Source organism: Perognathus longimembris, chromosome 1 (assembly GCF_023159225.1).
Source record: "Perognathus longimembris pacificus isolate PPM17 chromosome 1, ASM2315922v1, whole genome shotgun sequence".
Lineage (NCBI taxonomy): Eukaryota > Metazoa > Chordata > Mammalia > Rodentia > Heteromyidae > Perognathus > Perognathus longimembris.
In genome coordinates this window covers 41,659,423-41,672,957 of record NC_063161.1, presented here as the reverse complement: position 1 = coordinate 41,672,957, position 13,535 = coordinate 41,659,423, and the positions used below count along the sequence as shown (strand labels likewise).

At 36.7% G+C, this 13,535-nt stretch overlaps 1 protein-coding gene across 4 annotated transcripts in view; it reads right to left on the bottom strand.

Moving 5' to 3' along the window:
• Positions 1-13,535, bottom strand: part of Tafa2 (TAFA chemokine like family member 2) — a 418,117-nt gene that overhangs the window by 35,673 nt on the left and 368,909 nt on the right. For all 4 annotated transcript variants that reach the window (XM_048360550.1, XM_048360545.1, XM_048360558.1 and 1 more), the window contains exons 3-4: positions 4,451-4,603; positions 3,082-3,206 (exon numbers count right to left, since the gene is read on the bottom strand). In XM_048360550.1, the coding sequence (XP_048216507.1) occupies positions 3,082-3,206; positions 4,451-4,603 (278 nt within the window). The remainder of the gene's footprint in view (positions 1-3,081; positions 3,207-4,450; positions 4,604-13,535) is intronic.

Genomic DNA, 13,535 nt, shown 5'->3' with positions numbered 1-13,535 from the left:
CACTAACTTTGTCTGGTCTGGCCTCAAAGTATGATCCTTCTATCTCTACCTCCCTAATAGCTAAGATTATATGCAATCATGCCTAGCCAATAATTGCATATTTTCACCAAATCACTTAGATCCTTTATTTTAAAATATCTATGTATCTCCTTTCTTTTTTTAATAGGGATGGGGGGGTATATCCTGGTACCAGGATTTTTTGTCTTTATTTTTTGTCTTTATTTGTACTATGCCACTTGAGCCACTTCTCCATTCCAGCTTTTTGCTAGTAAATTGAAGATAAGAGTCTCAGGGATTTTTCTGCCCAGGCTGACTTTGAATTTTCATTCTTAAGTCTCAGCCTCCTAAGTAGTTAGGATTACAAGCATGATCCTGTAATCCAGTACCCAGTTTAATACCTCTTTTTTTTAACCAAAGGTATTTTTTTCTTGTGGGGAGGGAAGGAAAGAAGTGATAATTTACTCTGATTTTACTCAAGAAGCTCTTCTTAAAGTCTTCACTTATACATGAACATAAAACTGGGAATCATGAACTCATTAGAGTCCTTCAATGTAGTTAAATCCAAATGTCTGTTGTTGCTTGAGTCCTTTGTACAATAACATTGATGAAGTCCACTGTTCTTTAAGGCAGAAGTCATGAAGGGAAACTAGGGAGTCCAATGTATGTAAAATTATATCAGATAACAAAAACAAATCGTACAATTTAGGCGATTTGTCCATACCCATGACTCCTCAGTCGCTCATCCATCTTGTTTCATTATGTTGAATAGTATTTAGTGACAGAAAGGCTCAGTTTTAAAATTGTACCATGAGACTCTTGCCATCGAGGAAGGAAATAAAACTAGATTTTACTTTTTTAGAGAATTTAGATAATATGGTCTTGGCCTTTTCATGTCAATGATCTGGAAAGTTAAAAGATATTTTTAAAGGTCTACTTCATGAGAAAAAAAAGAACTATAGGAAACTTTTAGGTAATAATGATTACCTAAGAATAAGTTAAATCAGAAGTTAAAGTGAAGTACAAAATACTGGTTAGAAGAATAGGTTCGGAAAGGAACTATGTGGTTTGGATCCTGATTTCCTAATTAATAAGGGCTCTGACCTTGGGAAGCCACTTAATTTTTCAAAGTATTGGTTAACTCATCTGTTTCAAAAAGAAGGGAGACAATAATATTATGCTCTCCTCGGGATCATTAAGAGGATTAAAGCAGATAATTTGGTTAAAGCACTTTGTGTGGTATTTGGCCTATGTTTATGTATCCAATAAATGTTAGCTTCCTCTTGTTCACTGAATAATGAAAACATGGGTTGGCTGTAGAGAATGGACATTTTAAAAATTTGTTTCACCATCGTAATTCCTTGGCGAATTTCCATGAGTTTTATTTTGCATTAAGAATTGATAGGATTAGGGAAAATAATTTGAAGAGATAATATTTTGTAAGAGAATTTATGTTGCCAAAATGCTTTTAACCAATCAGTATAAATTATATTACTTGCTAATTCAAGGTATAATACAGTTATTCTGATTTAATCATCCATTTAATGGATTTTGGAAAGATGTCCTACATCTAATGAACTACTTAAAGTCAACAATAATTTGACAAAGTTTCTCTTTATTTGTGCTGTTTGGAATGTGGTCAGTTTTGAATATATCTAGTCAGTGCATTGAAGATATTCCTTTAGAGACCAAAATATACTTGGATGAAACAATAATCTCTTTAATATGTCCATAGAATGTTAAAAATTCTATGTCACGCAATATAATAAATAACCAGACTCATCTGGTATTAGTCTTCATAAAACTTTCTTATACCATCATTCTATTTTTCAATTATATAACTCTAATCATTTTTAAATAATTATATTTCTGTTAAGTTAAAAAGAAAATAAAGAAAAAGGAAATAAAAATTTTATATGTTAATTCTAAAACAAAATGAAATGCAAATTCTGCCAAACCAGAATATCCATTTAGCAACTGAGAAATTAAATAATATAGTCCTTTTTCACTCCTCTTGCCAACCTCCAGGTTTGAAATGGCAAAACTGAAAGACTTTACAACCTTCTGAGTATTTTCTTTGTACTGACTCTAAGATTCTGCAACTCCTCACAGTAATCCATTGCAATAGTTGCAAACCTTAACTACCAGAGAACTATCAGAGAACCCATTGTAATGGTTGCAAACCTTAACCATCAGAGAACTATTTAATGAGCTTGGTGCAATTGGCTCAGACCTGTAACACTATCTACTCAGGAGGCTCAGATCCAAGGATCCAGGTTCAAAGCCAGCCCAAGCAGACACATTTAAGGGATTCTTATTTCCAATTAGCTAGCAAAACACTGGACTGGAGGCATGTCTCAAATGGTAGGGTGCCAGCTACAAGTAGACAAAGCAGAGTAACAGCCAAAAATAGGCCAAAGATCAAGCTCTGGTAGTGAAAGAAAAAGAAGAAAGAAAAGAATAAAGGGAGAGAGGGATGGCGGTAGAGAGGAGAAGTTAGGAGAAGGGAATGAAGGCAGGAAGAGGAGAAGAAAGAAGGAGAGGAGAGAGGAGAGGAGAGGAGAGGAGAGGAGAGGAGAGGAGAGGAGAGGAGAGGAGAGGAGAGGAGAGGAGAGGAGAGGAGAGGAGAGGAGAGGAGAGGAGAGGAGGACAACTAATGTTCCAGAAATTAAAATGATCATAAAACAGAAAGATTATTTGTAAAATATAATGGAGTCATAGAGAAGTTAATACTCCTCTATCAGAATTTACTCAGATTGCTATATATCAGATGAATAAGATTTGGGATCACCTGCCAAGCATTTAATATGCATTCATTGAGAGGTTCATATTAATGGCAATATCTCATGATGAAACTGTTTATTCTTCATCTAAAATGATAGTTGATGGTAATCTATCAAAGACATTATTCCGAAATTTTTTAAAAATGCTATGAAAAAGTGAATTAAGAGAAAAACAGAAAACCTGTACTTTGTAAAACTACACTTTCTCTTTTTATAGCCACTACTTAATGTTGCAGCTAAATGTACCTCATTCTCTCATTCCAAGATAGCTTGCTTTTTTTGAAGACAGTTGTTCACTTACCCTAGTTGTTTTCACTTTATTCCCAGAAGAACAACTCCATCCTTTCCGGTCTGGAAGGACTTTACATTCTTCTCCCTCCAAACATGGCTGCATATGACACCACCATTTCTGTTCCACTATGGAAGCTGGAAGAGGAGAGAAAGAAAGAGACAGAGGAGAGAGACAGAGGAGAAATCATCTCAATATTTGCTGTTTGCATGGTTAATTCTCTTGGTACATATATAAAGAGGAACAAAGGTCAGTGTGCTAACTAAAAGATTCACACTAAAGGAATTTTTACCTAGCATTTTATTTTTTATTGTGCCAAGAACAATGAACAAGGCATCTAAAATGCAAATACATTTCTAGTGGACTAATACATTAGTGATAACTACAACTACAATAATAGACATTTTTATTTTTTGATAGGTGTGGGGTTTGAACTCAGGGCCTGTGCCCTGAACCTCTTTGTGCTCAAGAGTAGTGCTCTACCACTTGAGAGCCACAGCACCACTACTGGTTTTTGAGTGGTTATTGAAGATAAAACTCTCATGGCGGGTTTTCTGCCCAAGCTGGCTTTAAATTGGGATCCTCAGATCTCAGCCTCCTATATAGCTAGGATTACAAGTGTGAGCCACCAGTGCCCAGCTGTTGATGGACATTTTTCATGTGAAAATATGGAGCTCATTAAAAGAAACCTATGTGAATATGTTCATGCATTGTCTTATGGAAACATGTAAGAAAATAGACTAAACCACTTTTGGATCAGTATTTTAGAAACAGTATAACATTTACCATGGGTAGCCTGAAAAATCAGGAGAGTATTAGGCAATTTTTTTTGTTGTTTTCTATCACAGACAGTAGCCTCATCACAAGGGTAAACCATTTAGCAAATTACTATTTAAGTAACTTGTAATTTAAGTAATTAATTACAACTAAGTAGATTGTTATAAAAGCCATATTCTACTATAATTAGGTGGGCCATAGTTATAGAGAAAGTAATTTTCATCACAAAATCAGTAAGTTTCATATACATGCTGTTGATGTTTTCCATTGTTAATCGCCATCCCTGGGTTTAGGAATCCATTCTCTTGTCCCATCTATTTTCATCCTGCCCTTAATTAACACACACATCTTCTCTACTCTCCAACATGAAATCAGTTATTTGATGGTGTTTGGACAAGAAGTACTTTGGCTTAAGGGAAACTTATGATAATGCTTTTTGAACAGAACTGCACAAGAGCTTTAAATTTTTCCACACTTAAAAATGCCCCTCTAATCATTTAATTTTAGTGTAGTACTCAGCCTCCAGTGTATCCCATTATAGTGGGGCTCCAGTACCAAGCAGCCCTGGCTATGATATTACAATGAGCAATGGAAGATGTCGCACCATCCACACAAGATGGAGCAGCTCGCGTCGTGCCGGCCACCTGCCCTGGGAAACAGGAGCACTTGACTGTTTGTGATCGCTCTTCTATTTTGTTCTTATTACAGCATCTGTGGAGCGCCACCACCTCGCAAGTTCCCGTTTTAACATGGTGAGCTGTGCAAACAAAAGAAACACAAGATTAAAACAATATTGACAAATTTGGACATTCTCTTCCTCTTTTTTTTAATTAGAAGGACATTAAATATAGCTCTATAAGGGATCTACCATGCATGAAACTAGAAATGCAATGATGCTAACTCCATAATGCACATTTGATTTCCTTTCTCAATGTGGTGGGACCATTTCTGACAGTAAATGCTTGGTGAAGCAGGGACAATTAGTTGACTCGATTAGAATGAGCTGTTAAAGCAGTCTGATATATAGAGGCAATACATGGTGCCATCAAAAATGTGTTTATTTGCAGATGACTTTTTCACACCTTTCCATTCTATGCATTCACAGTAAAGTAAGTCTTGGGACAAGATGTCCTTCAGTGGAGTTGAACCTAGCCACTTTCTCAAAGCAGGAGCTGATAAAAGTGTGACCAGGCAGAGAACCCTCCAAAAAAACCCAAAACAGAATGTGAGGAGCACATCTTCAGTATCTTTCTGCTCAGTGAATAAATTGGAAGAATCTTGAAATTGCCATCATTTCCCTCAAAGTACCAGCCAGTCTCTAGCCCTTTCTCTGATGCTTGTGGACACAAGTACTACCAAGTGACAATGGCAGCCAGAAGGTAGATGAATCATATATAGAAGACAGCCACCTGGAAATCCAGATGTGAAAGCATTCAGCCTCCAAGAACTATTTTTCAAACCTCAAAGTAAGGTTGCTAAGCTTTCTGAGTGATCGAAATATGTGGACCTTACTTGCCACATTTGCACAGTACTCAAGTCTGTCTCCATCTTTACTGAACTTTTCCCATGTTTCGTCTTTAAAGCATTAACCCTACCATGCAGGGATAAAGTATAAGCTTCATTTCCTTAATGGGAAGAATAAAGCTTTATGTGAAAACATTTGGTAACTAATTACACTTTCAGAAGTTTAGAGAATGTGATTGGCATAAAAACGGAAATGTAAATAGAAAAGCAGGTCTGGTGATGTTTAAAGTTATCAATTATTGGGACTCACAGTAAATGAGATTGTCACACCACACATTTATATCAGCCGTGCCCACAGAGATGAGAAAACACAGTGTGATGTGCAGTAACTCAGGTTAGTTTGTATAGAATTTTCTCAGAGAATGCAAATTATGCCATCCACTTTTTAATCTTTCCATGTGAAGCCACAAAACTAGTCAGGTTTTAAATTAATGAATCACACACACAAGATACTGCTCTGAAGAAAGACATAGTCTATCTCTCTTCTTAAAGACCTGAAATTTCTTGGGAGAAAACAACCCAAGTCAGAGATTAGTAAAGTTGGACCTGAAGCTTGAAGCAATGCAATAAGTTCCAGGGAAGGTTTCTCTGAGGAAGTTATCTGAAGTCTGAACTGAACTATGAGAAAGAAGGGTGCATTATGGAGATGGAAAGAAGGAAGAATATTTCAAGCAAATAAAAAAGTCTCTAAGAAAAAAGGAGAAAATATGCTGTGTTCTCATAACAGTAAAAGACAAAAGTCACTGAAGTGAGGTTAAGGAATTGAGAGATTGAGGGAACTGTGTCGCAAATGCAGGCTCTCCCTGAAGTCTGAAATGAAGAAAGCAAGAATAGAATTTAGTCATCTGGTTATAGATATCTAGGTAGTAACAAATGGGAATTAGATTTAATTTACTTCAACAGAGAGGACAGAAGTATCAAGTTCGAGAGGTGTTCAAGCCAATAGCTTGAACAATGGATGTAAGGGAAACAGGACTGAAAGATTACACTTGATCTGAGTAACTGGTAGCAAATGATTCTGATAGAAAAGCATGAAGAAAAAAGAGGGAAATTAAGATATCTTTACTTCTGTTTGGGTTGTGTTAAATTTGAGCTTACTTGGGGAAGCGAAAGCCTCTCACTTTCTAGGCAGGCACTCTAATCCTTGAACAATGCCCTAGACTTTTTTTTTTTACTACAGTTTTCAGGTAGTCTCACATTTTTGCTCAGTGATGGTCATGGAACATATTCTTCCATTTTCTGTCTCTAGTAGCTGAGATCAGATATACGTGTCCTGATATCATCTATTAAGATGAGGTCTTGCTAATTGTTTTGCCTGGGCCGGTCTCCTGTCTCAGTCTTTCCAATCTTTGCCTCATGAGTAGCTGGGATTATAGGCATACAACACCATGCCTAGCCGAAGTCTGAGATTCTTTGCAACCAAAGTAGAAATGTAAATAAAATCAACATTTAAGAAATGGGGGGGCTGGGGATATGGCCTAGTGGCAAGAGAGCTTGCCTCGTATACATGAGGCCCTGGGTTCGATTCCCCAGCACCACATATACGGAAAACGGCCAGAAGTGGCACTGTGGCTCAAGTGGCAGAGTGCTAGCCTTGAGCAAAAGGAAGCCAGGGACAGTGCTCAGGCCCTGAGTCCAAGGCCCAGGACTGGCCAAAAAAAAAAAAAAAAAGAAGCCAGGGAACAATGCTCAGGCCCTGAGTTCACGGCCTAGGACTGGCCAAAAACAAAACAAAACAAAACAAGAAATGGGGCTTAGGGAAGAGATCTGGGCTACAGACATAGACCTTAAATCTATAGATGTTAGATAAAGCCAAGGCTTTAACAAGATTGCCATGAAAACATTACTGATACAGAAGAGAAAAAAGAAAAAAAATTCCAAAATCTAGATATGAATTAGGGAAGATAGAAAAACATTGGTAAAAGAAGCAATTAAAGAAAACAAGAAAAGCCCAGGGAATTAAGGATTAGAAAAGCCAAGGACTAAAATGGATAAAAGGAAGTAACTGATAGCTGTGTCAAATGTCATTGAAAGATCCAATTAAATGAAGAGAAAGTATTGTCCCTTAAAAAAATACACCTTGAATAGCAAAAGAAATCTTAAGAAACGAGCAACAATTTTACAAAGATAGAAAGGTACAAGACACAACTGGGAAAGAATCATCTCTTCAATAGATAGTATTTGGACACTAGTCACCTATATGTAGACTGCAATATGGCAATTAGCTCATACCATATACAAAAATCAACACAAAATGAATTAAAGGCCTAAATACAGGATCTGAAACTATAAAACTGTTAGAGGAAAACAGAAGGGGAAAATACCATGAAATTGATCTGGACAATGCTATTTTTAGCCATAAAAACAAAAGCACCAGCAACAAAGGAAAACATAGAATGAAAGGGCTTAAATCAGAATAATAAAAAAAAGCTCTGCACAGCCAAAGAAACAACCACAATGAAAAACATATAGCCTGTGACACTGGATAAAATATTATGGAGGGGAGGGTGTTTGAATTAGCTTGGTATGGGACATAATTTGTTCTAAGAAGATGGAAGATGGAAAATGTAGGCAGACAGATGTATACAGACCATAGGAGAAGATGCAGTAGTTTCTTATCTGTTTTCATCTATTCTTTCAAAATGAAATGTAAGAGTTTTGTTTTGCTTTTTTATCAAGAAACAGAGAATGAAGCAGGTTTCTATGACAAAGGATGTGAATCTGGGAAGGAGCAGCTACAATACCTTACGGGGATTTAACTTAAGGATGCAAACTGAAGAGGATGTTCAGGTCTGGGGGGATAATAGGCAGTAATTGTAGAGTTGTGTTTGGAAGAATATGTTCCTCTGACAAGACATCACTTGGGGTGCTTGGACCTTTAATAGCGATTTAGAGAAACAGAGATGTGAGTGACAATGAGCATAGTCTTCCATGTTTGAATGGAAACCAGAAAGAGATGAAGCCTTCTCCAGAGAGTGCCCATGACAAGCAATCAGTGACCAAAGGTCACTTTGGGAGAAGTTGATGGTGATTGCACCTCTGCTCTCTTCCATAATGACATAGCAGCCAAAGAAACACACGCGGTGTGGCTTCCTGACCTCTCTCCTGGAAAAAGGCATCTCCCCAAGGTGTTATCTATTTCCCAATCCTTTTCATAATAAGACTTATACATTGGGAAAGAAGGAAGAAGTCTGGTTCCCTGTCTTCTGGCATGAGGAAGCATTGTAGTTCTCCATCCTATTAACTTTAACTGTGCGGATCTACTTTTCTTTGTCAAAAATAAAATTAAAAGAAATAAGAAATCTGGCACTGGTGGCTCATGCCTGTAATTCTCACTACTCAGGAGGCTTAGATCTGAGGGCCACAGTTCAAAGCCAAGCCAGGAAAGAAAGTCTGTGATTACAGTTCCAATTAACCACTAGCCAGCCAAAAGTAGAGCTGTGGTTCAAGTAGTAGAGTACTATCTTTGAGAATAAGGCTTGGGAACAGCCAGATGAGGGAGTTCAAGCCCCAGGATGGACACACACACACACACACACACACACACACACACACACACACACAGTAACAGGCACTTCTGTAAGAAACCTCTGGTTGATAACAGAAATTACATTGACCTGGATCCCAAGTACAGAGATGTGGGACAGTCACAACCAACCATGATTCACAAGGGCAAAACAAACTGATGCTGCTTCAAGGTCTGTAACATTCAGAGTTTGTGACTACCTCAAATTTCACAAACTTTGACAATATAGTTACTCCCTTCTTCTGCTCCCTAATTTTCTCAGTATGTAACAATCCTATGGGAAGCATTTTCAAATGTTTTGGTTGTGGCATAAATTAAAGGTAAGTCCAATATCTATAATCCTCGATCATTCCAATGTATTTGAGCCCATGTAGAATAAAGACAAAAGAGTTATTGTTCAGTTATTTATGCAATTTGAAGAGTTACAGGGGATTACTCTACAATGGGATAATTACATTGGCTAAATTTAGAATGTCAGAGCTGTGGTAAAAAAAAAAATGCTTCTTTCTTCTTGGAAAAGAAAGGAGGGTAAATTATGGCCATACTGTACAATGGAGAGAAGATAATGTAGCTGCATCATGAAGGATGAGAAGAATATCTCCCCTCAGAGAACATGGCACTAAATGTCATGAGATTAATATAAAGGTGACAGAAAGAGCAAGTGGTAGCCTGACAGACAAAGCCCTTTCCTGCACCATCCTTTCTCTTCATTGCCAAGGAATAAGATGTGCAAATACACAGATTGTGTTTCCTGGTGAGAAATAGGATTTTGTGAAAATAATATTTCATCCTTCATTCTTTCTAATAAGCTGAAGGTATAGTGCTTTCTGTAGGGAAGAAGAGAGAGATAAACTTATACTTTTAAACAGAATCGATGACACAGAGAGATAAATAAGCACTCTTTTAATTCAAAAATTAGAAAGCATGTGCAGCAAAAATATTATAGCAAAATATCAAATGTTCACTATATTTGTGCCCATAAATAAGCCAAGTAACATGAAATAAATTTAAAAAATGGAAACAAAATTTCTCTACTATTTAGCTCATCTTAACCTGGCATGTGTTTGCAAATGTTATGGTTTTCCTATTTGTCTCTATATGTCTTAACTTCTAAGAAAATCAAGTTCTTGTTGACAAAGACTAATTTTTCATATTAGTTGCTCAGTATGTGGTAAGTGTTTAATAAACGGTAAACAAGCAGTCTAAGATGGTAGAGCTCATTCTTGTGTTTTCCTGTAAAAGGTTAATGAAACAGGAAATTCAAGTTCAAATTCTCTATATACACTCAGGAAAAGCTCATAATAAACCGACCTATATAAATATTAGGGCTTGAATAAAAAAAAAACACAAGACAAAACAAATATTAGGGCTTTCCAAATTAACACAATAGGCTTCACAAAAGATCAGTTAGCATCCTATCAAGCAACACCTCCACCCCCCACCAGAGCAGATGTGAGAAGGGACAATTTTCTTCATGCCACAATTCCCAAGATCTCTCTCACCCTCCTCTCTCCTTCCCTCTCCTCCCCCCACTTCAGAGACACATACATACACAACTTTTTAAGGTTTTTCTCCTTACTGATGTGATACATGAACACATAATCATTAAGCCTCAGGAATTCAACCACTATTCAAGGTGAATGACATATAAATGTTATTTTGCTGTAATATCTATTTCCCATAGCAATGTTTGTAATGGATGATTCATCAATTGTGTATAAAAAAAAGGATCTAAGTATTGCTGATGTGTAATTTGATAAAAATCAAATGCCATTTAATGTAGTTCCTGTCCTTCCATTCCCAGAGAAGTTATTTTCAGTATATAAAGTAGCAGTCAAAAAGAAATATTTTTGTAAAATATTACGTGGAACTTCATGTCACAATATTCTGGTCATAATAGCCATTCAAATGACATAAGAATCTTAATGAATGACTCAAAAGGGAGTGTTTTGGGGGTATGTTTCTAGAAGACTGTCTGGTCAATGGGACTGTAGTCAAAGTGATACATAGAGTCATAACCTTGGAAAGTTACAGTTAGAATTAATGAAAATGGTTTGTCTCTGTTGTAATTTCTCAAAAAATGTAGGAGGCAACAAATTTGTGTTCATGCATCACATCAGTAGGGATGTGCAAAAATTATGTAATGATGGTAGTTACTAATATTCTTAGTATTTATAGGGTGCTAATTATTATTTCATCATCACAGCAACCACTGAGAAAATTGTGATTATCCCCAATTTATATATGAAGACTTTGAGACATTCCCAATGACATAAAGGAATGAAGTATCATTGTATTATCTCCTATAAGAAACCGCTTGGTACCAAGGAAATAACATGGCCTCCAAGACCAAAATACCTATCTTGACCTATACTAGACTTTGGTCAACCTTTAATCAAATATGATTGCTTTCCAAAGAATCAGGTTATTTCTAAAATGAATCCATAGGGTACCTATAAATATCAAGTCACATACCAGGTGTGAGACTTTTACAATTACATGACACACTATGTACCAATGGCACATACCTTTAACCTAGTTACTCAGGCTGAGATCTTGGGGTTGCTGGTCAAAGCCCGCCTGAGCAAGAAAGTCTGTGAGACTCTCCAGTTAAACATGAAAAAGACAGAATGAAATTGTGGCTCAAGTGGTAGATTGCCAGATTTGAGCAAAAACATTCAGGGAGAGCACATAAACTTTGAGTTAAGCCCTAGTATGAGCACAAAAAAAAAAAAAAAGAAAGAAAAGAAAAGAAAAGGCCAGTGCTGGTGGCTCACACCTGTAATCCTAGCTACTCAGGAGGCTGAGATCAGAGGACCATGGTTCAAAGCTAACCGGGGCAGGAAAGTCCATGAGACTCTTATCTCCAATTAACCATCAGAAAACCGAAAGTAGAGCTGTGGCACAAGTGGTGGAGCACTAGTCATAAGCTGAAGACCTCGGGGGCAATGCCCAGGGCCAGAGTTCAAGCCCCATATGCAACAAAAAGAAAAAGAAGGAAAGAAAGTAAAATTATATAACATTATTTAAATGTTAATCATTGTTACTTTTAGTATTAATGTAATGAATGTATTCTGAACAGCATGTACAGAAAATATAAATGGTTAGTTGTAGGGAAATGTTACCCACACTGCATAGAATTTCTAATTTCATATTTCAAAAACTATAGTTAATTGTGTTGACATAAGATGCACGTGTAAACCACCAATCTGACACTTAAGCTACAGAAGAGAATAAATTTAGCATCAAGGCGTGAATTTGTTCATCCATGGTTTCCTTTCTACTAGATTTCAGCTCTTATTTGTAATCTGGTTCATCTCGTTGATTCTGAAATTTTGTTTATCTTTATATACTATTTAATAATTTTACCCAGCTTGACTGAAGAGTCTGTATTCACCTTCTAAGCAAAAAGAAGCCGTCACCTACATGCACCAATGGGCATCTGAAATAAAAGCTAGTTAGTAGATTTAGGTTGCTGTAAATCACTTTGAATGAAAAAAAATGTGCTAAAACAAAAACTTTAGGAGACAGCTAATTTCTCACTTCTATTCATTAGAGTGAGAAAATAGGACATATTTTTAGACTTTCATGCTGAAGCAATCTAATTAAAAGGAGTGGTCATTTAAATAGCTGAATGAAATTTCACAAGGTCTTAGAATTTATGTGGTCAAGATGATCAAGTTAGAGAAGAAAGGGCTGGGGATATAGCCTAGTGGCAAGAGTGCCTGCCTCGGATACACGAGGCCCTAGGTTCGATTCCCCAGCACCATATATACAGAAAACGGCCAGAGGTGGCGCTGTGGCTCAAGTGGCAGAGTGCTAGCCTTGATCGGGAAGAAGCCAGGGACAGTGCTCAGGCCCTGAGTCCAAGGCCCAGGACTGGCCAAAAAAAAAAAAAAAAAAAAAAAAAAAGTTAGAGAAGAAAGAGCCAGTGACAACAAAACTTTTATAAATCCTGTTTTCTCAGTCCGCTTCACAGTTTTAATACAGAACAAAAATGAAAATAATAAAGTACATAAAAAATGCAAATAAGGGGTTGAAGACTTAGCTCAGTGGAAGAGCACTTGCCTGGCAAGACCCTGAGTTTGGTCCTCAAGTGTTCAAAAAAGAAAAGAAATTAAAATTATTTGGAGAAAAGATTACTACTGCAATATAACATAATAATGTAAAATATGACAATGTGCAGTGTATTAGCAAATGCTAATTCCCACCAGAGGACAGTAGAGAAAGGAACAGAGTACAAAATTCAAGAAGATAGCAAGTAATTTTAGGTTAGTGCCCTTTACCTCAATCACAACTATCTTCTGCAGACTCATTTCAAATAAAAAAAATTGATGTCTAGCAGAGTGAACCTAGAAGAACAATAGCCCCATAATAAATTGCTTGCAACTTACATCTGTAAGGATGGCTCCAACAAGAATTAGAGAACCAGTTTTCCAAACAAGAGTTATCGGACCAGTAAAATGTTTTCATCTGAAAATTTAGAACTAAAGCCAGAGCATTATTGTGGAAATAGACACAGAAACCTACATATCACTTGGCATCATGAACAAAATGTCTTATGGAGATGGAAAAAAAGTTTCCATGGAGATGAGGGATTTGATGTCAAAAGATGTCAGACCATAAACAAGGCCATGCT